At 40.6% G+C, this 24,532-nt stretch overlaps 1 protein-coding gene across 10 annotated transcripts in view; it reads right to left on the bottom strand.

Annotated features, from left to right (window-relative positions):
• Positions 1–24,532, bottom strand: part of rerea (arginine-glutamic acid dipeptide (RE) repeats a) — a 563,072-nt gene that overhangs the window by 298,254 nt on the left and 240,286 nt on the right. For 8 of the 10 annotated variants that reach the window (XR_010969624.1, XM_068017019.1, XM_068017023.1 and 5 more), the window contains 2 exons: positions 9,353–9,458; positions 689–733 (listed from right to left, as the gene is read on the bottom strand). Coding sequence is in view for 9 of the 10 variants with exons in the window: in XM_068017019.1 (XP_067873120.1) it covers positions 689–733; positions 9,353–9,458 (151 nt within the window). In the remaining variant the exon portion in view is untranslated. The remainder of the gene's footprint in view (positions 1–688; positions 734–9,352; positions 9,459–24,532) is intronic. The other 2 variants (XM_068017024.1, XM_068017025.1) reach the window with 1 other exon arrangement.

The raw sequence follows: 24,532 nt of genomic DNA, 5'->3' as shown, positions 1-24,532 counted from the left end.
AGGATACTCCTTTCAGTAAAATTTTTTCACATTTATTTGCCATTGCTGATCTAAAGACAAAATATACAATTTACAATGCAAGATTCTACATCTTACTTGGACCCTAAATCTCACAATGGTAAAGGAAGCATAAATGTATTTTATTCTCCTTTAGGTGTGACATTCCTCATTCCTCGACTTAAAGAGTCTTCCAAATACAATGATGGAATTAAGGCAACCCAATGGGATAAATTACTGAGGATGCACAGTCTTGCAAGAGATTTTTTATCTTACAGTATGCAATTTCCCCTCTCTCCTTGATGGAAGTAAATTTTGATCAAGTAGCCCAGATTCCCTAAGAGTTTTGTGCAGAAACTTGAACAGGAATTAAAAAATGTTTTTTAAAAAGTTGTTGAATAAATTAACAAGTTTAAACAGCTTAGACTAAATATGGCAAATCCTGAAAATCAAAACTCAAGAAACATTTAAGGAGAGGTAGCATGCTTCCCCAATTGTCTGGTAGGTACCAGGTTCAACTCTCAATCTGTATTGAATTAACTAGTTTAAGTTCTAGAATTGGCCTCAACATCCCAGGGAAATGCAAGGTGATGGGAGGAGTATGACTCTCAGTTGTGGACTTTGGGTGAGCTCAGCTATGATGTCCTACACAGTCACACTGCCAGTTGACAAATCACCTGTCTAAACTCACCTGAAGACTGGCCAAGTGGATGAGATACCCGAGGCTTGTGAGCACCTGTAGAAATGTCGCCCCATAAGAGTGAGGAAAGAAGAGTAAATATTTACAGGGACAAAACTTTAAAAAGTGATAATAAAGGAAGATCTGTCAAAATAGAGAACTTATCCCTTTACATGTCCCAGCTGCCTAGTTTTTAAACCTTTGAAAAATAATTGCGGGGGTCCATTTTAGGCCTCTGCCAACTGGCCTTTCATCAAAGCAGACATATTCTGCTGATAGTAAGGGATCCTGGTTGCAAACTGCCATTTACTATTGAGAAGTCTATTTACAGACCAACTGGGAAAACTCTTTCTGTTTAAAACACCTGGCCAAACCTTGCTTTGTTCACAGTAAAATACATCAGAAACTGATATAACAAGATATAATCAGTCTGTATATAAACCACTTTTGCTGCAACCAGACAATTAATGCAAGTCAGCCAGATGTTAAGACCACATCTGCTTCTCTTCCATTTCAGTGTAATGTCAGACAGCATAATTCTACAAATGACCCCATCAACAAACAATTATGTTTTATGGAAAAAGGGCTATTTTTTAAAAAAACTACCTTTTAAAAACATTCCATCAGTCATAAGACATGTTTGAAACACTCAAAAATAGAACTAGAAAAGTGAACTACCAGGTATGTTCATTAATCAATGAGCCATCCTTTATTTGGTGACAACTTTAATTGAAGTTTTACTCCCACAAAGATTTGGGTTTTAAAAGGTCTTGTTAAAAGGTCTCCCTACATCCACAGGGTGAGAATTTTCATTTCACTTCATACTGACATACACAGCAGAATAATGAGTTCTTGAGCGAATATACTTTTTTTTTTAAGAAAGACAAAAATCTTAAATATAGCGCATGTACTATTTGTCATTATTCTAACATGGTGTTATATGTCCTGACCAAGGCAAACAATCCACTCATCCTTTCAGCAGATATTAAAATTGAAGCTTCAGAATTTAATCCTTTCAAACAAGAACTGCATGCCACATAAAGTCACTGGTTCAAAAGGAATATATTAGTTTATGCAATAGCAGGTTCAGGTACTATATTGGAGTTTGCAGTTTTTGAGCACAACTGGTCTTTTAATTGTTCCCCTCCTTCCCCCATAAATAGGGGCATTACATAGTCCTCCCTAATTCTTATGTTCTAAAAATGCAGGTACCTTCAGCATTCAATGGGAAATGTGAACCTTTTGCTTTAGGAGCAGAAATTACTTCGGAATGGAGGGAAAGGAAATTAAATGCTAATATGGCCACTGGACGCATTGAGATTCAAATTGGTTTTATATCGCCATCTAGCCTTCAGAAGACCAGAATATTTTCACACAATTATTGAATAAACAGACCAAATTTATTATTACAAGACCATTAACTACAAAAGTGGCAATCCGATTTGCCAAACTCCTTTCTGAGATGACTGTAATTATGATAAAACTCAGGAGCATGCCCAGCACAAAAGATGTCTAAGGTACACAATTTTAAGAGACCAGATTACCTTTGAAGTAACCCACAAAATGTGCAGGTTAAGTCTAATCAAAATCAATGATGTTTTTTATTAGGCTATGGGTAGATAACTGTAATATGAGAAACGGTAGTTTCTGTCAGAAAACCCTTACAGCTATTTACACGCATGGAACATGCTCTCAATGAAAATATTCTACAGTGTTCAGTGTCTCCGCAAATTGTATTTTCTCCACCAGTGTCCGATATCAAGCACACTCATGCAAAGGATTAGAGGTCAGTCTTCCTTCCTGGTTAGTTAACCATAGTACTCTTCATCGGATGACTACCTGATCTTATAATTGAAACACAAAACAAAATACTGTTAAGACAAGTCAGACCCATCCTGTTTATCCTTCACTGTGTGTTATGACCGCGCACTCATTTGCTTAGATGTACTCCCCATCTAGTTAGGTAGGCAAGTCAAAAGGTGTTCATGGTTATAATTTTACATCTGCCAACATACTCTGTTTATCATTTCAGCAGTAGAAAAAAACTTCAGCAGTTTCTGGGCCACCATCACCCATTGAGATGTTCTGAGAACTACTGCCTGAACAGGCTATCTTAAATAAGCTACAATCTAACACTGCAAAGGTAAAGTGATAACAACAGCCCTTTCCTTTAGTTTGGAAATACTAGTGCACAGAAATTTGGTTGGAAAGATCGTAGTTACAATCTAGATTTTCATGAAGCGTTTGCCAGCAAGCTTAGTTTGAAACCTGATCAGGTTAAAATCTGGAATTTTTCCATATGTACCAGGATACCCAAAACTAGCTGTACATCGACAGTATCTTGGCAATTGCCTAGTTCCAATGGTTCCTTCTTAGGACCATACGCTAGTTATTTTAATTAAGGGTAGTTATCCAGACCCCTTAAGCAAAGATACATGGCACACAATGACACCCAAGAATAACTGGTGGGGTGGGGGGGGGGGGGGGGGGGGAAAGAGAAGTTAGGCCAAAAGACAGTACCATTTTCTGATCAGATATGACTATCTGGAGCCTTTAAATGTTCCATGGCACTCTTTGGCGAATACAAGAGTATAAACACCACGCATAACATTGGAATCATGAGCTTTATAACTTGATTTCATTCCAATTTAGGATCCATTGTCTTCTTTGAGGGACCTGAAATATGTTGGATAGAATTTCACTGATCCCACGCTTCCAGCAGGGGGAAGTGCTCAAAGGCAACACAGTTCAGAGTAATTGCTACAACACTGTAATAGTAATTCCCATTGGCATTCCTTTTGACAACAACTCCCCACTGGGAGTATAGGATCAGTGAATTTATCCTACAATCTTCTGTCATTATGGCTCTGAAACCTTACAAAATATCTTTGTGAAAATATTGTTGGAACCATCAGTCAAGTATATAACTGCACTGAAAAAGTTAAACAAGGCACTGAGTCATTTTGGTAGAGGGAGATAATATAAGTCAAAAAAGAGGCTGTGCAAAATGTAAAGTTGTGATTCATGTAAAGGCATTAAGTTGCGACCAGCTTAAAGTGAAAAGTGTTGATAAAAATTTTTTAAAGCCAACATTATTTTAAACTTGGGCAGTGGTTGAAACTAGGACTGGGAAACTATAAAGTACTGTATTAAATTTATAGCTTAACTCATTAAGCTAATTAATAAAATTTCAATCGGGGTAAGTATAACAGTAAGGGAATTAGTATTAAGAGTATTAGCACAGAGTAGATCTTGAGGCATTAAATAAAATTCATAGTTTATACAAGGTATTAACTAGATTATAGAAGAGGGAAGAGAGATTTTCTCTTCAATCACAGATGGGCAGCTGAGACCTGTTGCTTGCAATTCTTTCAGCATGTGGGAACTTCAGGACACCTTATGTGTCTTGGGGAATCACCTGTGTAGGAAGTGTCTCCAGCTGCTTTAGCTCAAGCTCAGGATTTACGAGTTTGAGAGGCAGCCGCAGTCACTGTGCAGTGTCAGGAAGAATGAGTTTCCTGGATCGTATGTTCAAGGAGGTGGCCATTCCACAGGCAGCAAGAGTTCAGGATAGTAGACGGGTGGTCATCTGGAAGAGTAGGAAGAGGCAGGAGGAGTCTTCGGGGTGTGTGCCACTCTCAAACCGGTATTCAGCTTTGGAGACTGCTGGGAGTGATGGCACCTGGAAGGAGTGCAGTCCAGACCATAGCACCAATGCGCAGGAGACTGCACAGGAGGGACTGGCAAAGAGTAGAAATGCAGTCGTTGTAGGAGATTCCATAGTTAGGGAGACAAACAGGCATTTCTGCAACTGTCATCGTGAATCCTGCATGGTGTGTTGCCTCCTTGGTGCCAGGGTAAAGGATATAACGGAGAGGGTGCAGAATATTCCGCCGGGGGGAAGTGAGTGAGCCAGTAGTTGCCGTACCCGTTGGTGCTAACAACATAGAGAGAGCAGGTATTGAGGTCCTACGGTAATATTTTCAGGAGCTAGGCAGGAAGCTAAAAAGTAGGACCTCGAAGGTAGTAATCCCTGGATAACTCCCAGTGCTGTGTGCTAGCAAGAGTAGAAATAGGAAGATGGGGAGGATCAATGCGTGGCTTGAGGCATGGTGCAGGATGGAGGGGTTGAGATTCTTAGGACATCGGGACCAGTTCTGGGGCAGGATGCACCTATTAAAAAGGGACAGGTTGCACCCTCAACAGGATTGGGATCAATGACTCGCGGGGTGGTTCACTAGTGTGGTTGGGGAGGGTTTAAGTTAAATTCACAGGGGGATATGCATCAGAAAATAGAAGTATAAAAGAGAAATAAGGTGCATAAAGGAGTGAAAATGTTGGATAGAACTAGAGAAGGAAGCAATATCATATTAGATCGGAGCAAACTAAGAAGGACTATGAGGAATACAAAGAAAGGTTTACAATGCATGAATGCAAATGCACAAAGTGTGGTGAATAAGATTGGTGAGGTACAAGCACAAATAGCCAAGTGGTAATATGATGTGGTGGCAATAACGGAAGCATGGCTTAAAAATAGTGAAAACTGGGCACTTGATATTCAAGGATACAAAGTTTATTTTTTTAAATTTATTTAGAGATACAGCACTGAAACAGGCCCTTCGGCCCACCGAGTCTGTGCCGACCAACAACCACCCATTTATACTAATCCTACATTGATCCCGTATTCCTTACCACATCCCCACCTTCCCTCAATTCTCCTACCTACACTAGGGGCAATTTACAATGGCCAATTTACCTATCAACCTGCAAGTCTTTGGCTGTGGGAGGAAACCGGAGCACCCGGCGGAAACCCACGCAGACACAGGGAGAACTTGCAAACTCCACACAGGCAGTACCCAGAACTGAACCCGAGTCGCTGGAGCTGTGAGGCTGCGGTGCTAATCACTGCACCGCCAAAGTGTTCAGAAAAGATAGGGAAGGAAAAAAGGAAGGTGGGGTGGCAGTACTGATTAGGGGAGACATTATCACATTGGAAAGAGGGTTGTCATTGAAGGGTCAAAGATCGAATCCATTTGGTTAGAGTTGAGAAGGAAAAAGAATATGATCTTGCTACTGGGGGTATTCTACAGGCCTCTAAATAGTGAAAGATAGAAGAGCAAATCAACAGGGAAATGAAAGATGTGCGAGAACTACAGAGTGGTGTTATTGGGGGACTTTAATTACTCAAATATCGACTAGAATAATGTTAGAGTAAAGGGAAAGGAAGGGGAGGAATTTCTGAAATGTGTTCAGTAGAACATTCTTGACCAATACGTTCTCGGTCCAATTAGGTAGGAGTCCTTGCTGGAATTGGTGCTGGGAATGAGGTGGGCCAAGAGGAGCAAGTGTCTGTGGGGGAGCACTTGGGCAAGAATGATCATTGTATCATAAAGACTCAGATTAGTAATGGAGAAGAGCAAGAAACAATCTAAAGTAAAATTTCTAAATTGGAAGATGGCTAACTTCAACAGGATGAGAGTGGGGATCTAGCCAGGGTAAAATGGAACCAAAGATTGACAGGAAAAACTGCAATGGAACAATGGGGGATCTTTAAGGAGATGTTTCAGGCACAAGCTAGCTGCATTCCAACAAGGGAAAAAGGGAAGGGAACCAAATCCAGGGCTCCTTAGATGAGCGGGGAGATAGAGATTATGATTAAACAATAAAAGAGTGTGTATGATGCATGTCAATTGAATTCTTCAAGTGAGAACCAGGCTAAATACAATAAGTTGAGAGGTGGAATTGAAGAGGAAAATACAACTGGCAAAGAGAGAGTATGAGAGTCGAATGACAGTTAATTTATAAGGGAACCCAAAAATCTTCTACCAGCATTTAAACAGTAAGCAGGTAGTAAGAGGTGGGGTGGCTCCTATTCGGGATAAAGAGGGTGATATATGCTTAAGAGGTGCAGGGCAAGGCTTGAATACTTAATGAGTACTTTGCCTCAGTGTTCACGAAGAAAAAGGATGCTGACAAAATACCCGTAGAAGCGGAGACAGTAAAGGTAATGGATGAGGTGAAAATTGATAGAAAGGATGTACTAGAAAGGCTGGCTATGCTTAGAGTGAATAAGTCACCTAGTCTGGATGGCTTGCATCCCACATTGCTAAAGGAAATGGGTGTGGAAATAGCAGAAGGGCTTGCCACAATCTTCCCTAGATACGGGGGGGGGGGGGGGGGTGGGGGGCGCAAGAGTATTGTAAAGTAGCCAATGTGACATCCTTATTCAAGAAAAGGTGTAAGGATATGCCAAGTCAGTTTAATATCAGTGGTGCGTAAGGTTTTAGAAACAATAATCAAGGGAAAAAAGATCAAACAGTCACTTGGAGAGGTTTGAGTTAAGTAGGGAGAGCCAGCATGGATTTGTAAAAGGCAGATCATGCTTGGCTAATCCAATTGATTTTTTTGATGAATTAACAGAGAAGGTTGATGAAGGGAAACTAGTGGATTTTAAGAAAATGTTTGACAAAGTACCACATAAAAGCCTGGTTGAGGCTCATGGAATTGGAGGGTGAGTACCAGCTTGGATAAAAAATTGGCCTCAGGACAGAAAACAGCAAGTCATGGTAAATGGTTATTTTTTTTAGACTGGACGATGGCAGACAGTAGTGTTCCGCAAGGTTCAGTGCTAGGACCACTACTTTTTTTGATATACATAATTGACTTGGATATTGGAATACAGAGTAAAATTGCAAAATTCGCTGATGATACCAAACTTGGAAGTGTGGCATACAGTGAGGATGATACCAATCAACTGTAACAGGACATAGATAAGCTAGCAGAATGGGCAGACAAGTGGCAGATGGAACTTAATACAGAGAAGTGTAAGATGACCCATTTTGGCAGAAGGGATAGGGAGAGGCAATATAGACTTAACTGCACAGTTCTAAAGAGTGTGCAGGGTCAGAGGAACCTGGGGGCTCATGTGCATTGATCTCAGAAGGTGGCCTAAAATATTGAGAATGAAGTTAGCAAAGCATATGGGATCTTGGGCCTCATAAATCGAGGTATTGAGTACAGAAACAGGGAAGTTATGCTGAACTTATATAAAGCTCTGGGTAGGCCACAACTAGAGTACTGCATCCAGTTCTGATCACCAGACTTTAGGAAGGATGCAAGAGCCCTTAAGGGTGCAGAGGAGATTTACCAGAATGGCTCCAGGAATGAGGGGTTTTAGCCACAAGGTTAGGTAGAGAAGCTGGTGCTGTTCTCCTTGAAGCAAAGGAGATTGAGGGGAGATTTGATAGAGGTGTACAATATTATGACTGGTTTAGTTAAGATAGATCAAGAAAAGCTGTTCCCATAAGCTGATAGTACAAGGACTAGGGGACAAAGATGAAGGTTTTGGCCAAGAGATGCAGGGGAGATGTGAGAAAGAACATTTCTACGCAGCGAGTGGTAATGATCTGAAACTCACTGCCGACATGGGTGGTGGAAGTTGAATGGGCACTTGAGGGAAATAAACTTACAGGACGATGGGGAAATAGCAAGGGAATGGGACTGATTGAATTGCTCTAGAGAGCGGACATGGACTCAATGGCTTTCTTCTGTGTCATAATGACTCTATGACTTTGCAATGTCTTGTTCAAATAAAACAAAATTCAGTAAAACCGAGAATAATTGACTCTACAGAATAATGTTGAACTGTCAACAAAACTGTCAGCCATAGAACAAGATGTATCAACTTGATCAAAAGAAAAGAACTGAAGATAAACCATGCTTGAATGTTTAAAAAAAGGAAGGGAAAGTTAAAGGGTGCAAGATGGAATTTAAGAAAATGGCACGTTTAACCCCTAAGATTCTTTATCTCAAGGTATGAAGCCATTTACAAAAAGAATTGGTTCGTATACGTGTGGTAGCAGGGTCACTGAAAACGGGCAATATCTCCTTCTTGCTATAGTCCAGGGACATGGAGGCCAACTGCAGCACCCTGTCAACATTCAGGCCATGACTCAGAATAGATCAACCAAAGCATAGCATGGTGCTTCAGATAAGTACAACTCCTATCATTTTTTTTCAAAAATTAAAAATGGAGAGCGGACTTAAAATTGTTTATTCTCGCAGGCACCAATTTTTATACAATTCTAGTGTACATAGTAAATAAACTGCAAATCCAATCTATAGCAAATGCTACTTATTAATTACAGATTTATTAATTACAGATCTTCCACTGCTAATATTTAGTTACTAATTGCAGGTTTTGAAAGACATCTTTTGCCATCAGTAGCTCATCGGAGGAGAGCAACATGTGTACAAGATAGTCGTCCAAGCTAAGAAAGTCTTGGTATCCATCCATTTTTTAGGTATCAATGGGGTGCTACAGTTGACCTCAGTCTCCTGGGCTATTTGTAGGACGGAAATATAAGCCAAGGTTCCTGATCTTGAATCTCATCCAGTGGCTCTTGCTGCCAAATGCATGCTTGCAGACACTGAATCAGGTTGATTCATCATAGTCCCCCCCTTTCCCCCACTCCAAAAGTAAATTTACTGTTCACATAGCCTGGCTCATGCATGAAAATATGCCACCTTAGAGAGAAAGGTATCAAAGAGCCACTGCCACGTGTGGAACCATGACTTGCCACCTTCAGGAGGAGAAGGGAGTTCAGGAAAGACAATTGAAGGGGGGGGGGGGGGGGAAACTACTTTATCATGGCAAATAAGTATTATAGTACTCACCATTCTCGTTGTGTCGATCCTGAACCAGATGCTGGTATACTGAATCAGGAACCTCTGACTGACGATAGTACCACTTCACATTCATTAACAGATGGTCCCGTTTGCTCTGAAATGTTAAACATCAGCAAGCTAAGTAAATTAATTTATGAAGGGGACAATACGAGCACTATTCTTCACTTTGTGCTAATAAAAATTGAGCAAGACTTCGGCATTTACAAAGCAAATGATTTTACAATTGAATTTAACAAAAGGAATATTCATGTTTGAGCAATATTACTGAAACATTCTTGATGAGGCCAGTCCACCATGGTCAAATGGCTGCAACCATTTAGCAAGTTCCATTTGGCCAGCAAAGATTTAGCAGGGAAATAAACTGAATGATATCAGCCCTATAACTCACATGTCCGGGGCTTAAGTAAATTATAAATCGAATTGACATGGGTTAGTCCCATAAAACACCACTCCAGAGCAATGCAACACTTTGGTACGGCTGTTAAAAGTAGTCAGAAGGATACCCATGTACATTAAATTAGAATATAATTTTGTAGAGCGTTTCAGTAGTTGCCAGAACGATATCAGGTATTGTTAAGCGGAACTTTGCAACTTTAGAACAAGAGTAGGCCATTCAGCCCCTCGAGCCTGTTCCACCACTCAATTAGATCATGGCTGATCTGTACCTCAACTCCATTTACCCGCCTTTGCTCCATATCCCTCGATCCACAAACTTTTGGGAGTGGGTTTAATTGTGTAATTTTTGCTTATAGGCAAAGAGTTTGTGGCTTGTTTAGAAACTTAATAGCACAGACATTCTGCAGGAAATGGAAAGACCAAGGTGCAGGACAACACAGGCTGCCTAGGAGCGAGGTGGGAGAAAAGATTATTTTCCACAGTAGTAATGCAACAGTTATGGAAGTGTGTCTAGGTACTCTCTCGGTTAGATACTGGATTCATACATAGTTCTATTTGGAGACTCTTTTTAATATTCATTCATGGGACAAGAGTGTCGCTGGCAAGGCTAGCATTTATTTCCCATCCCTAATGCCCTTGAGAAGGTGGTGGTGAGCTGCCTTCTTGAAGGGCTGCAGTCCACGTGGTGTAAGTACACCCACAGCGCTGTTAGGAAGGGAGTTCCAGCTTTCTAATCCAGCGACAGTGAAGTTCCAAGTCCGGATAGTGTGTGGCTTGGAGGGGAACTTGCAAAGGTAGCATGGAGAGGAAATAAGCATCAGTAACAAACAGACATTTTACTTATATTTTTAGCATTATATACACAGAGGTTGTGTAAATTAACTACATATTATGTAACACAACATCATGAGCATCAAGTTATTTCTGTGAAAGACAATGCGCTATTTTTAACCTAACTGGTAGTTCAAAATGTCAGTTATTAAAATTGTTAAAGTGCACAAAAAAGCAGGGAGTGATTTCAAAGTTGGTTACAGATAGCACCTGAAATACTCAATTAGATTTCACATCATAGCTATCTATTATTGTTCTAAATTGACTGTTCTGAATTATCACTCTATGTAGAAAGGCTGAAAGGCAACATTCTACTTAATATTTTGCCCTTTTCCTGTCAACTTTTCTGCGAAATTCATCAAGTTGTACAACTAATTACGTGTTGAATAAGATATATTTTAGTGGATTCAGTTTTAAGTTTAAAAAACAAATTTGCTCAAAGCTTGTTGCAGTGCCACCTTTAACTGCTGTTAGTGCAGTATTTTCCAATTGCTGTACAAAAATAATCGGGAACATTATGAAATAATTCTAGAGCAAAGTTGCTTTCCAAGTTATATTTCCTGTTCTGAACATGATTTCTGAAGGCAGCTTTTCAGTGTCGATGTTAGACAGTTAGATTCTTTTTTAAATTGCTGAGAAAAATTACATGCTGCTTGCAAATGCTAATTAGAAAAGTCAGAATGTCAAACCTTTAGCACCATATAAAAATATTGTGCTGTATAACATATATTCTGCACTCAGTTTTTGGGTAGTATCATCAGAAGACCAGTCAGTGGCAGCACTGAGTTACAAAACTGCAATCTGTGCTTCCACAAACTGTACTTGTTCATGCAAAATTCATGATTGGTTAGTATCCCTGCCACGTACAACAAATGCTGATTTACAGAAACAAAAAAATTTCTGTAGCTCACTTTTTGTGTTTTCTTCTTTGCAAATCAAAGTTTTATCTATATAAAATAGGTTTGACAACACATTCATTAACCTATATAGACTTTTAGAACTACACTAGCAGATGAAAAATCACAAATCTATGGAGGGAATTTCAGAAATTAAACTTCCTTGCAGAAGCAGCACTCCAAGCTATACAACAAACATGTAGCATAAATCATAGAGTGACCAAAATAATACAGAACCTTGAGTGAACAGAGTACTTAGTAACATTGTGCAGAGTAACACTGCGGATATATTAAGCAAGGGCCAAGGACTCAAAAGTTATTTGCAATGTTGCCAGAGGAAGCTTGGAAAATCCAAAGCTCTGCCCAAACCCAATCACATGGAAAAATACAAATGCAGCTTTTCAAAACAGTTTTAAACATGTTAATTTTTCATGTGGAATATTTATATACATTTAACAGGCAGTTCCTGCATTCTCCACTACCTGACTGGACCAATACGGTGAGATTAAACAGAAAAACATAGGTGAAAAACCTTTGTAATAATTATGATGCATACTATTCTTCAGCATGCCACCAACTAATGTTGAATGTGCTATCTGCAAGAGGTTGAGGAACGCTGAAAATGAATTACTCAAATTATTCTTTCCACATTCTGTTCATATTGTCGATTTTGGATGTTCACATACTTGTCTCACTGCAATAAAACTGTTGCTCTATACATCCATTCATGAATGGTAATACAATGCAATATTTATTTTGGATATGAACTTAGATTCAGAATATTGAGAGATTGTTTCTCAACGTCCTGATACTAAAATGAGCTGCATCCATGTCATTGATGCTTTGAATCAGTCAACTGAATTTGAATGAAACAATCCTGTTTAATAGATATTTAGTTAGAATGTTCACAATGGATGTCCTTAGCTATCAGCTTGGCTCAATTGGTAGCACATTCATCTGAGTTGGAGTTATGAAGGTTTTGAGGCCAACAGCCAGACCTGAGCTCATAATCTAAGTTGGCAGTACAGTGTAGTACTGAAGGAATGTTGCATTGTTTGAGATGCTATCTTTCAGCTGAGATGTTCGACAGATGGTCCCAGCTGCTGTTCAGGTGCCATTAAACATCTGAAAGCAGAAACTTTCACCTGGTGCCCAAACTTTCACCGTCAACCAGTATCACCAAAAGCAAACTTAGCTGGTCTTTCATTTCACTGCCATTTATGAATGCCACATTTGCTTAATTAACAGTCACTGCACTGCAAAAGGTAATTGTACAAAGTATTTGATAGGCCTAAACCTAGCCGCTTCCAAGATCCTCCTTAAGACTCAACTGTGACCAAGCTTTTAGTCAACTCTCCTAACATCTCTTTCTTTGACTGTGTTGTCTGATTAGGTTTCTGTGAAGCACGAGATGATTTTGTACTTCAATGGCACCATATAAATGGGAGTTGCTGTTGTTGATGAGGAGCCTGGACTCCAGCATGAATCAAAGCTTTTGAGAGTGGACGAGGAAAATTGGGGGACGAGCAGGTAGAAATTCCATCATATCAGAAGGAACTTTTCCAAATTTCTAAATTATGTATAAATTGATTTAGTTCCATTAAATATTTTTACAGCTCATCACTACTGTTTTAAGGGCATTCAATAACATTAATAGTTCAGATCACTGCACTATCCCTTTTCATGACTTTATATAGCATATAATAGTTCCAGGACCAAAAATGATCATTTTAATTTGAGCCCTGAATATGTTTACCAGCATAGTTCTGTTGTATGTTCTAAAAGCTCCATAGCTTCTTCATCTGAAGTTTCCTCTGAATTAGAAAGCTGCAAGCAATTTATCATTACTATCTGTCATGAAGACACCCACCTGCCAAGAATGAGGTATATTAATTTCATCATATGACCATTAATTTTAAACTGTTGCTGAAGTGAAGAAATAACTTGTTTAAAGAGATCACCAGACATTTGGCTGGAGGACATTTGCATACTAAGAGACAGTGCTTGGAGAGACAAAGGGCTACTCTCTGGTCCAATTAACCCAAATGGATTTTGATCACCAGACATTGAAGGTGTAAGAAAGCTCACATTCCAGTGTCTGCTAAGATGGAGAATCTACAAACGCAGGAATGGTTAAACGAGTTGGTCACATGACTAACGAGCTGGTCCAGGTTTTTTTTTTAAACTAGACACAGGACAGTTTGAAGACAGACTGTAGATTGCAACCGAACCTGAAACAAGAGAGTCTCTCCTGGCTGGCTCCCTCTCACTTTCTCCCAAGCCTCCAGACCCACTGAGACACGTAAACCTCAAGAGAGAAAGGACTCCTACATCAAAACAAGTTAAAGTGTGCACTGGGCCCCAACGAACAGCAAGACTTACCAGCAACCAAAGACTCCACATTGAACTCAAAGGACCGTAAATAACTACCAGATATTGCCTCAAACTTTTCCCCTTTATTCTTTCTACTTTTTCTGTCTCTAACTGCGTGTGTGTTTATCGCATATGCATGCTAGTGTGGTCATGTAGCATATTCGTAGTCGTTAACCGAATTAGAGTTTAAGATTAATAAACTTCCACCTTTCCTGTTTAAATCTAAGGGAACCTGTCTAATTGATTTATTTGCCTTTCAATTGGGAAGCGGTAAACAAGGATTCACTGAGGGGGAGCTAAAACATAATAATATAAAAGCAAAATACTGCGGATGCTGGAAATCTGAAACAAAAACAAGAAATGCTGGAACCACTCAGCAGGTCTGGCAGCATCTGTGGAAAGGGAAGCAGAGTTAACGTTTCGGGTCAGTGACCCTTCTTCGGAACTGACCCGAAACGTTAACTCTGCTTCTCTTTCCACAGATGCTGCCAGACCTGCTGGGAGCTAAAACATGGTGTTTTTAAAAATTAAACCCTGTTCCAGTTAAACCAAACAAAGGCTGAGAGGGAACCCCTGGACCAATTTCTCACCTGGTCATAACACTATCATTTAGTGGTACAGAGTGCAGCCAGAGGCAAGTGTAATGAGGTCAGGCAACTCAGGAAATTGGCTTTAATGGTTACTGAGAGCACTGAAGTCTTGCAAAAAAAAAATTAAGCATCGTAAATGGAAGAGATGAGAGCATATAATTTTTTCTAGTGTTCCTTAGCTAAAAAAACTATCCATGAAGTCAAGATAACTGGTGACAATACTTTTGCAAAAGGCACTCTGGGGTTGGCTTTATGTTGTCCTGCCATATTTCTCATTTGAACATTCTAGAAAGAACAAACTAGCATTTGCATACTTGCATCTGATAGCATTCCAATGTAAAATGGCATAAAATTCAAGGGGTTAATTTACAATTATAGTTGGTATTCAGTAAAATTCTGTCATGGAACACCTCTTCCTCTTTCCACCTCCCCATGTATATAGTGAAAGCTTAAATTTTATAAAGCTACCAATGTCTGTTATAGAATTGGTCATACAGAATTTTGGTTTTGGAATAAAGATTCCACTTTTACAACGGAACAATTGTTGTTATTTAACATTACATAAGAAAATGAGGATGAATGTGGGGATATTCACTAACGATTGCACAATTTTCAGTTCCATTCACACTCTCAGATACTGAAGCAGTCTGTGCCCACATGCAGCAAGACCAGGACAACATTCAAGCTTGGGCTGCTAAGTAACAAGTAACATTTGTGCCACACAAGTGCCAGGGAACAACTATCTCTAAAAAGAAAGTCTAACCACCTCCCCTTGACGCTCAATAACGTCGCCATTGCAAATTCAACATCCTGGGGGATCACCACTGACCAGAAACTTAACTGGACAAGCCACATAAATACTGTGGCTGCAAGAGCAGCTCCGAGGCTGAGCATTCTGCAGTAAGTGACTCACCTCATGACTCCCCAAAGCCTTTCCACCTTCTTCAAGGCACGTCAAGGTATGATGGAATACTCCCCAATTACCTGGATGAGTGCATCTCCACTCAAGAAGCTCGACATCATCCAGGAAAAAGTAGCCCACTTGACTGGCACCCACTCCACCACCAGCACACAGTGGCTGCACGGTGTACCATCTATAAGATGCATTGTAGCAACATGCCAAGGCTTCTTTGACACCATCTTCCAAACTAACAGCTGCTACTATCCAGAAGGACATAGGCAACAGGCGCATGGAAACACCACCACCTATAACTTCCCCTCCATGTCACACACCATCCTGACTTGCAAATATATAACCGTTCATCATCGCTGTGTCAAAATCCTGGAATCTTTCCCTAAAAGCACTTTGGGAGTACCTTCAATACACAAACTGCAGCGGTTCAAGAAAGTGGCTTACCACCAGTTTCTCAAGGGCAATTAGGGATTGGCAATAAATGCTGGCCTTGCCAGCGATGCCCACATCTGTCAATGAATAAAAAAAACTAGCAACATAAAGAAGATTTTCAATGCAACTGAAACAATTGTTAACAAAAAAAATGTATTTTAGACTGACCCATAAACTACAAAAAGAAACATTAAATGTTATAAATATAGGCTGGTATTCAGCCCAACTTGCATATCAAATCCCACAAACAAGAGATAGTCAGAAAATAATTTGTGTCTCAAGTGGCAAAAATTCATAATTTGTCTCTAAGACAGCCTGAATTGCTGAGAGTACAAGATGTGCTTAAGTAGAGACAATATACAGCCTGTTTGGGACCCACAATCTTCCCATTTATGCCTTAATTAAGAGGTCCTTATGTTAAATGGTAGCTGCGGAAAATGGTGCACTGACACAGAACACAAAAGTCCAAGTGTATCAAGCCTGTGTCCTCAGTACCTTGCTCTACAGCAGCGAGGCCTGGACAATGTACGTCAGCCAAGAGCGACGTCTCAATTCATTCCATCTTCGCTGCCTCCGGAGAATCCTTGGCATTAGGTGGCAGGACCGTATCTCCAACACAGAAGTCCTCGAGGCGGCCAACATCCCCAGCATATACATCCTACTAAGCCAGCGGCGCCTGACATGGCTTGGCCATGTGAGCCGCATGGAAGATGGCAGGATCCCCTAGGACACATTGTACAGCGAGCTCGTCACTGGTATCAGACCCACCGGCCGTCCTTGTCTCCGCTTTAAAGACGTCTGCAAACGCGACATGAAGTCCTGTGACACTGATCACAAGTCATGGGAGTCAGTTGCCAGCGATCGCCAGAGCTGGCGGGCAGCCATAAAGGCAGGGCTAAAGTGTGGCGAGTCAAAGAGACTTAGCAGTTGGCAGGAAAAAAGAAAGAAGTGCAAGGGGAGAGCCAACTGTGTAACAGCCCCGACAACCAATTTTATCTGCAGCACCTGTGGAAGAGTCTGCCACTCTGGAATTGGCCTTTATAGCCACTCCAGGCGCTGCTTCACAACCACTGACCACCTCCAGGCGCTTACCCATTGTCTCTCGAGACAAGGAGGCCAAAGATAAGATAAGATAGCTGCTTACACAGTGACTTTGGGGTATATGACATTATTTGGTCTCTCATAGGAGCAGTCCACTTGGGTATAATATCTGCCCCAACCCCATAAACATATAACCTAAAAATACAAAATGCTGTTTTCTGTTTTTATTTCAGATTTCCAGCATCTGCATAATTTGCTTTTCGACTATAAACATATAGTCGATGATAACGTACCCAAACAACTGGTAGACGCTAAAGACCTGAGAAATGGAAATCTCTCCCATCTCACTCATTACCAGATAAGGTGAACACAGCCGTCAGTCTGAATTATCTTTGATATCGCTTCCTGAATCAGTTTCCATGCAAACTGATGACGGAAAAAAGAAACAGACGCCCTAAACTTCCTTAGGTAAAGTTCAATAAAGATCCCTAGGGACAAACCAATGGGGGTTCAACATTCTAGTTTCAAAACAGTATGACTGGGCAGTCAATTTCAATAACAATTTACATTTATGTAAGCATGTCCAATGTAGTAAAACATCTCAAGGTGCTTAGCAAGTCACAGAAAGAGATATCAAGACAAATGATCAACAGCTTGATCAATGAGGTAGATTTTCAAAGAGCATCTTAAAAGGGGAGAGACAGGTAGAGAGGTTTAGGTTGGGAATTCCAGAGCTTAGAGCCAAAGAACTGAAAATATGGCCACTAGTGGTGGAGCAATTAAAATCAGGGATGTGCAAGAGGCCAGAACTGGAAGAGAGCAGAGATTTCAAAGGCCTGTAGTGCAGGAGAAAGCTATGGAAATAGGAGGGACAACGCCTTGTAGGAATTTGAAAACATGGATGAGGATTTAAAACTGAGGTGTTGTCAGATTAGGAGCTAGTGAAATTCAACAAGGATAGAGGTGATTGTGAAAGAGATGTGGAGCAAGTTAAAATACAGGCAGCAAAGTTTTGGCTGAGCACAAGTTTATGTAGGATGGGAGGCCAGCCAGACGAGCATCAGAATAGTCAAGTCTAGGGGTGGCAAAGGCATGGCTGACGGCTTCAGCAGCAGATTAGGCAGAGGCAGAGTTCAGCGATGTTATGGAGGTCGAAGTAGGCAGTTTTGGTGATGGTGCAGATATGTGGTTAGAGACTCATGTCAGGGTCAAACACACCAGCAAGGTTGTTAACAGTCTTACACAGCTTAAGGCAGTTGCCAGTTTTGGAAACTGTATTCAGGGAACGAAGTTTGTAGCAGGAACCAGGAACAATGATTTCAGTCTTCCCACTACTTAGATGGAGGAAATTTCTGCTCATCCAATATTGGACGTCGAACAAGCAGTGTGACAAATCAGAGACAGTGAAGGGGTCCAAAGAGGTGGTGGTCAGATAGAGCTGAGTGTCGCGGCATATACAAGGAACCTGATGTGTTTTCGGATGATATCACAGAGTTTTGTGTAGTTGAGAAATGGGGGGTGCCATGGACAGATCCTTGGAGGACTCCAGAGCTAACAGTGTTGGAGTGAAAAGCGAAGCCATTGCAGGTGATTCTCTGGCTACAATTAGATGGATAAGAATGGAAGCAAACTAGGGCATTTCCATCCAGATGGCTGACCAAGGCAAGGCATTGAAGGAGAATGTTGTGGTCAACTGTACTGAAGGATGCAGACTGGTTGAAAAGGATGAGGAGGGATATTTCAATTTTTATTTCATAGGCTTGACCTCTGGTGAATGAGGTGGGCTGGCTGCAGCTTGAGACTGTTACATCACCTGGTTACATCCCTCAAGAAATTATTTTACAACGCTTGCAAAACAGAAAATGTGCTTTGATGCAGGCTATGACCCTACTTTCTAGAAGTTGGCTGGTGGATGACAAACCAGGTGACAAATGGTGTACCCATTTTGTCAATGTATGATGCAGTAAGAGTGAACATAAAAGGGGGAGATACTTCTAAATGGGTGGAAAATTTAAAAAATCCAAAATGGTTTATGATAATTTAAAATAACTTGTTAATGTCAGTCTATAATTTAATTTCAGACAAAGTTTTCACTTTGTCCAGAAGCCAGATGTTAACACTAAATGACACCACAATTTTTTTTAATTCTAAAGCAATTGCTCTCCAGAGATATTTGTTGTATGGGTTTACCTTTGGGGCTCTCATTCATGTGGATGTAACTAAGAAACAAGCATCTGATGGCAGCCTGTGATCCTAATCACAACCACATGTCTGCCAGCTCTGAAACTGTAAACAGATCCAGCATTATCCACTTTGCCTCAGTAATTAAACGAGAAATGGTAGCAGATTTACCATTTTTAAGTTATTCTGGGAAGTGTTTCAGAATTTTAAAAAAATATGGGTTATTCCAGCTTTAAATAACTCAACTGGTTAATATCTAAATAGGAGCTTTTTAATCCACAATAATACTGATCACAAAGGAAACCATGAATCACAAATGTTTTCATGTATTTATATTATGACAAAGCCTTTCTTCAACACTGTACCAGTCAATGTATTCGTGAAATAATCAGTTAGAGTTCAATGGTTTTGGGGGGCAAATCAACACATTTATTACCTACTCCCATCACAGGCAGACTAAAATAATGCTAATTCGCATATTTTGAGTCAGGGATAATAGTATTGAAAGTTGCTTTAACAGCATGGGAGCTCAGCAGAGATGTGCATGGCTCTCCCTTTAGCAGTTGTGCTCTATAGTATAAATATTCTCCCCCTGCCCAAGGAACCAAGAGTTGCACAGAACTGAATAAAAGTGGACCTACAAATGTACCACATTAAGCAAGTTTCACAAAGTAAATGCAGGACCCATTTGGATGTCTACACAAGACACTCTACATCACAAAGCACAATACCATTGATGCCAAACTGTAAGTCAAAGGAAAGAGTGGTGCATGGAGGTCCCATAGATGTTTCGGGGGTGCTGTGGGGAAGTGGGGGGGGGGGAGCAACTGGGTATTATTAACTATTTAGCAGTTGGTCTAAATGTTCCCATTCTGAAGTGGACAGCTATTTTAACATTAGCTATCAATGACCAGTATAAGAAATAAATAAAAGGGAAACTATATTTGCACACTACACTAAGCAATGATACTAGAAATCAATTCAAGAAGAGCATATTCACATTATGTCACTACAAAACATGCTATTCTGTCTGATCCTCAGATCTATGGGGGACTGTGGGCACACTTTTTCAGCTCATCTGCCTTAAATACCATTCCCGCAGTCAAAAGACCAAACAGATAATATGCTCCCAATCTTCCACCAATGTCACTACCAAGGGAATATACAAAAACTGCCACTGGTGATATACCATCTGGTTTACCTACAATTTTGTAGAAAACAGCTGGCCTTGTCTTCCTCTTTCTCAGTGCTAGCACAACAGAAACTACATTGCATGGCATGCAAATCCACTTTTAACTCTGTGGGACAGCAGGCAAGGGCCAATGGCTTGTGTCACTTTTCAACCAGATTCACAATATTCCTTTTTTAATTTTTAATGAATGTGTCTGCTCTGTATTTTCTTATGCTGAAATTAAGTATTATGATCCAGTTCAAAATAAGGCAAATGCCAGATATTCACAATAATGCTCCAAACACATAGGGATCACAATTAAGCATCACTGCATTTTTAGGGGCCACATTTGAGAATTTCATTTTGAAACTCTTCAATACTACATGGATTTATTCACTACTATAAATCTGGCAGATTTAAAACAAGAGCTGATGTAAGGGCAATACTATACCCACACAGTATGAATTAGGTTAAGTATAGATGCTCTCAAATGTTAAACCTTTGTGTGACACCAGTGCTCAAAGGAAGCGTTGTTCTTTCAAAAGCCGTGGCATTAAAGGCAGCTTTGAATGCAAATCTTAGGCATTAAATATTTCATGGATGCTTCAGCAAATACTAACATTTACTTTCTTCAGCTCTGATGTTTCAGTCCTGTTCTTATCCAATTTCTATAGACACGTTAATAGTGATTCATCACTTTTTCTGTTGGAAACACAATACATAAGAGCAATAAATTCATGCCAACAAAACTGAGGGGAGGGAGAAATGAAATTCTCTGGTTGAAAGCTAATCTCATCGGGAACTTATTCGACAGCTGCAGTACTGGAATATGACCCTTTACGGCTGAATAGCCTACAATTTTTAGTTATTTCAAAAGTACTCATTAATGAGCTCCTGGGAAACAAAACCAAAAATTTGGTTTTGATTTGAAGATCAAAATAACATAAACAGCCATTTTCATTGACTGACTGCACCAGCCTCAGCTGGATAAGAATAAGCCCAGCATTAAACCGGTTTTCCTAGAATGGAAGCTAATGTTAAGAATCCAAAGCCTCTGTGATCAACACATGAAGAATTCTTTTCCCAAATCAGTCTCCATATCCTGTTCTTTTGAGATAAAGTTAGGCTTTCTTGCATTCAGTTGAGATTGGAACAATCATCTCAAATAAAAAACATTTCATTTTCATTTTGAAGACTTACAGCTTCAAAATGAACCCAGTTTTTAAAATCAGTTTTCCCCTTTGAGCTCATTATTTTAATAATGAAAGATTTAAAAAATTCTGAGATCATGCAGCTTTAATATATTAAAATATTCGGTAGTTGCTGTTCAAGTCTCCTGTGTTTACATAAGCATGAGCGTTTCTGCAATTTGTTAAATGCACAAATGTACTTGCAGCAGGGCTAACAACTATTAAACTGAAAATACAGGAGTGCAATATTCCTATTATCAATGCCTACTTGGGGTTTCATTCTCTGAACCAGAGCATCACCAGCATATTACTCGGAGTAAGCCAAGGTAACCAATAAGAGAAATAGCTAAATAGGAATGCACCTATTCAGCATGAGCGGCATTATTCACTGTACCCTCCCTGTGCCATAAACAAGGGCCCTTCTCCTGTTCTTTATCCAGTTGTTTTCGCCCCAGCAAGAGAAGTTAAGAAACCCTAAAATGAAGGCAAGAGCAAATGATAAAGCAATCATTATTAATCTAATTAAACAGAGTAGGAGATATCGGGATGGTATTTCCATTAGAATACTGAGGTTTAACGCTGCCAGGTAGGTAATCTGACTTTCTGTTCCATTCCACCTAATACTAGATCAACAGCAAGGTGAATTTTTGTTGAGATGTGTTCAAAACAGATCTACCAAAACAAAAATACACCGTGGTAGATATCCAGTACAGTGTCCACTCTCCTAACCATCAAGGAAGCCTGAAGTTTAAAGTTGAAGCCATAGAATTTGTTCTGTGTAGGATACAAATTATCTGGTCTTCAAATTGGTCATGTGCAGTCTTTGAAGCATGTTTAGCATTTAAGGATCGAGAACCAGAGGGCACTGATTTAAGGTGGTTGGCAAAAGAAGCAATGGCGACATGAGGAAAAGCTTTTTTACACAGCGGGTGGTTAGGATCTGGAATGCACTGCCTGACAGCGTGGTGGATGGCAGATTCAATCATGGCTTTCAAAAGAGAATTGGACAATTGTCTGAAGAGAAAAAACTTGCAGGGCTAGGGGGAAAAGCAGGGGAGCGGGACTAGGTGAGTTGCTCTTTCAGCGAGCCAGCATTGACACAATGGGCCGAATGGCCTCCTTCTGTGCTGTAACCAATCTTTGATTCTATGTAATCTGCTTGCTGCCTCATTTCTTCATGACATCCAAGAACCAGGATTGCCTTCTCCAATAAAAGTAAAGAAGGAATTATTAATACTCAGTTTGCACGTAAATCTGATAAGAGAAATGAAGAAAGTAGAACATACAGGAACCTGCTACCCTGTCAACCATCTAGACTCCAGTCTTTGTCCCAGGGCCAAAAATATTAGAGCATTATGGAGAATGTTGCAAGAGAGTCCATTTACAGATAGATGCATGAAAAAGCAGATTTGTCATGACTGTGGGTGTATCAGTATCCAGGCAGTTGGCAATGGGATTGTTCACTCTAGCCAAGTGCAGTGCAGACACGATCACTTAGTGGGTCCTGATGTCAATAGCCAAATTGATGTACAGGATATCTGTCCCAAAAGAGAAGTTGCAGATTCTTGTATTGGCTTCATAACAATTAAACCTTAAAGTCCATAGTTCTGCTGAGCTGGTTTGTGAGATCCTTCAAAAAGTATTTCCCAAGTGTGCAAATAGCCCTCCTAAACCCCTTAGAATAAATTTAGTCAAATAAGCCAGGAAGCTATATAATCCTTTAGTGACAGGCAAAGAAGGTACTGCAAATGGGCTTCCAATGTTAAAAATGGCACTGAGACTGAAAACGGCACTTCAAACCAAATGTTTACAATGAACTGAAATAAATGCAGTGCTTCTTTAATTGATGTTATTAGCTGAAAATGCTGCCTTAAACAGTCAACAAGAAAATAAATAAAGGGGACTTCGTAAACAGAAAGAGACAGCCACAAGGACAACACACACAGCTTGACATAATTTATGAGGATTTTGTCCTTACAAATCTTCGTGTTGATCTACTGGATTTGATACCAATAAAAAAGTCAACTGCTGGAATACAGGAAAAATGCTAATTTTTTGCAACATCGGCTGGAATTTTACCCTAGGCAGACGGGAGCCGGCCACCGACTGAAAGGTCGGTGGCGAACCCGCTTCCACCTCGCCTGGGGATCCGACCCGTATCGCGCGGGTCCCCGGGCTTCAACTGGTGTGAGGCGGGACTTCCACCCGCTTGAGGTAGGAAGTCCCGCCTAACAGAGCTGCTGACCAATCAGCAAGCCGGCAGCTCTTAGTTCCAGCAGCGCCAGCGGGAGCAGTGGCCACTGCTGGGACTGCAGCCCAGCATGAATAGAAGATGCCTGGGAGCCGGGAAGGAAGGTAAGTTTTGGTTGTCTTGCCGGGGGTAATCGGTCGGGCCCCGGCGAGGCACGTGCGGTCATTTGGGGGAGGGGGGGCTGTGTTGGATCTTGGGGGTGGTTGGGGTAGCGGGGCCGGCCCTCCATCGGGCACAGGGTGCCCGATCATGAAGGCCACCCTGGGATGCTGGTAGGCCGCCTGGTTTCATTAGGCAGCTTCTCCCGGCTCCAGGACGCCCACTTGCCACGCATAAAATCCATTTTTTGGCGGCGGAGGTGGGAGTAGGTCAGGAAGGTCTCCTGGTGCCTCCCGCTCCATTTTACGCCACCCCCCTGGCGTAAAATTCCAGCCTTTATAGTAAAAATCAACCTTTAAACCCCCAACCATCTAATCTGCTTCATGCAAATGTGAGGAAAATTGTTACCATTTGATAGATTAACTGCATTTCCAGAAAATAAATCCCTGCACACCATCAGTTTTTCAAAAACATAGCAAAGGTGAGCACAAGAAGATGTAAATGCAACAAAAGAAAAGTAGCAAGAAAAGAACAGATATAAATATCAATAGAAGAAAGAAATAGGGAGACATAAGGATAGATACAGCAGGAGGAGAAATTGGGAGTGGATTAGCCAGAAACCTTACTGGATGCACTCAAGTTGGGCCAAATTACCTAATATTTCTCAGGTCTGACAGAGTCAAACCTTTTTCCATAAAGGTCCCTGAATAGAAAGATGGGAGAACATCAGCTGTAGGAAAGAAATTAATGTTACATCGTGTACAATGTGTTTTGTTTCTCTATTACTCTTGACAGTACTGCAGT

Source organism: Heterodontus francisci, chromosome 37 (assembly GCF_036365525.1).
Source record: "Heterodontus francisci isolate sHetFra1 chromosome 37, sHetFra1.hap1, whole genome shotgun sequence".
Lineage (NCBI taxonomy): Eukaryota > Metazoa > Chordata > Chondrichthyes > Heterodontiformes > Heterodontidae > Heterodontus > Heterodontus francisci.
This window is presented reverse-complemented; position numbering and strand designations above follow the sequence as displayed.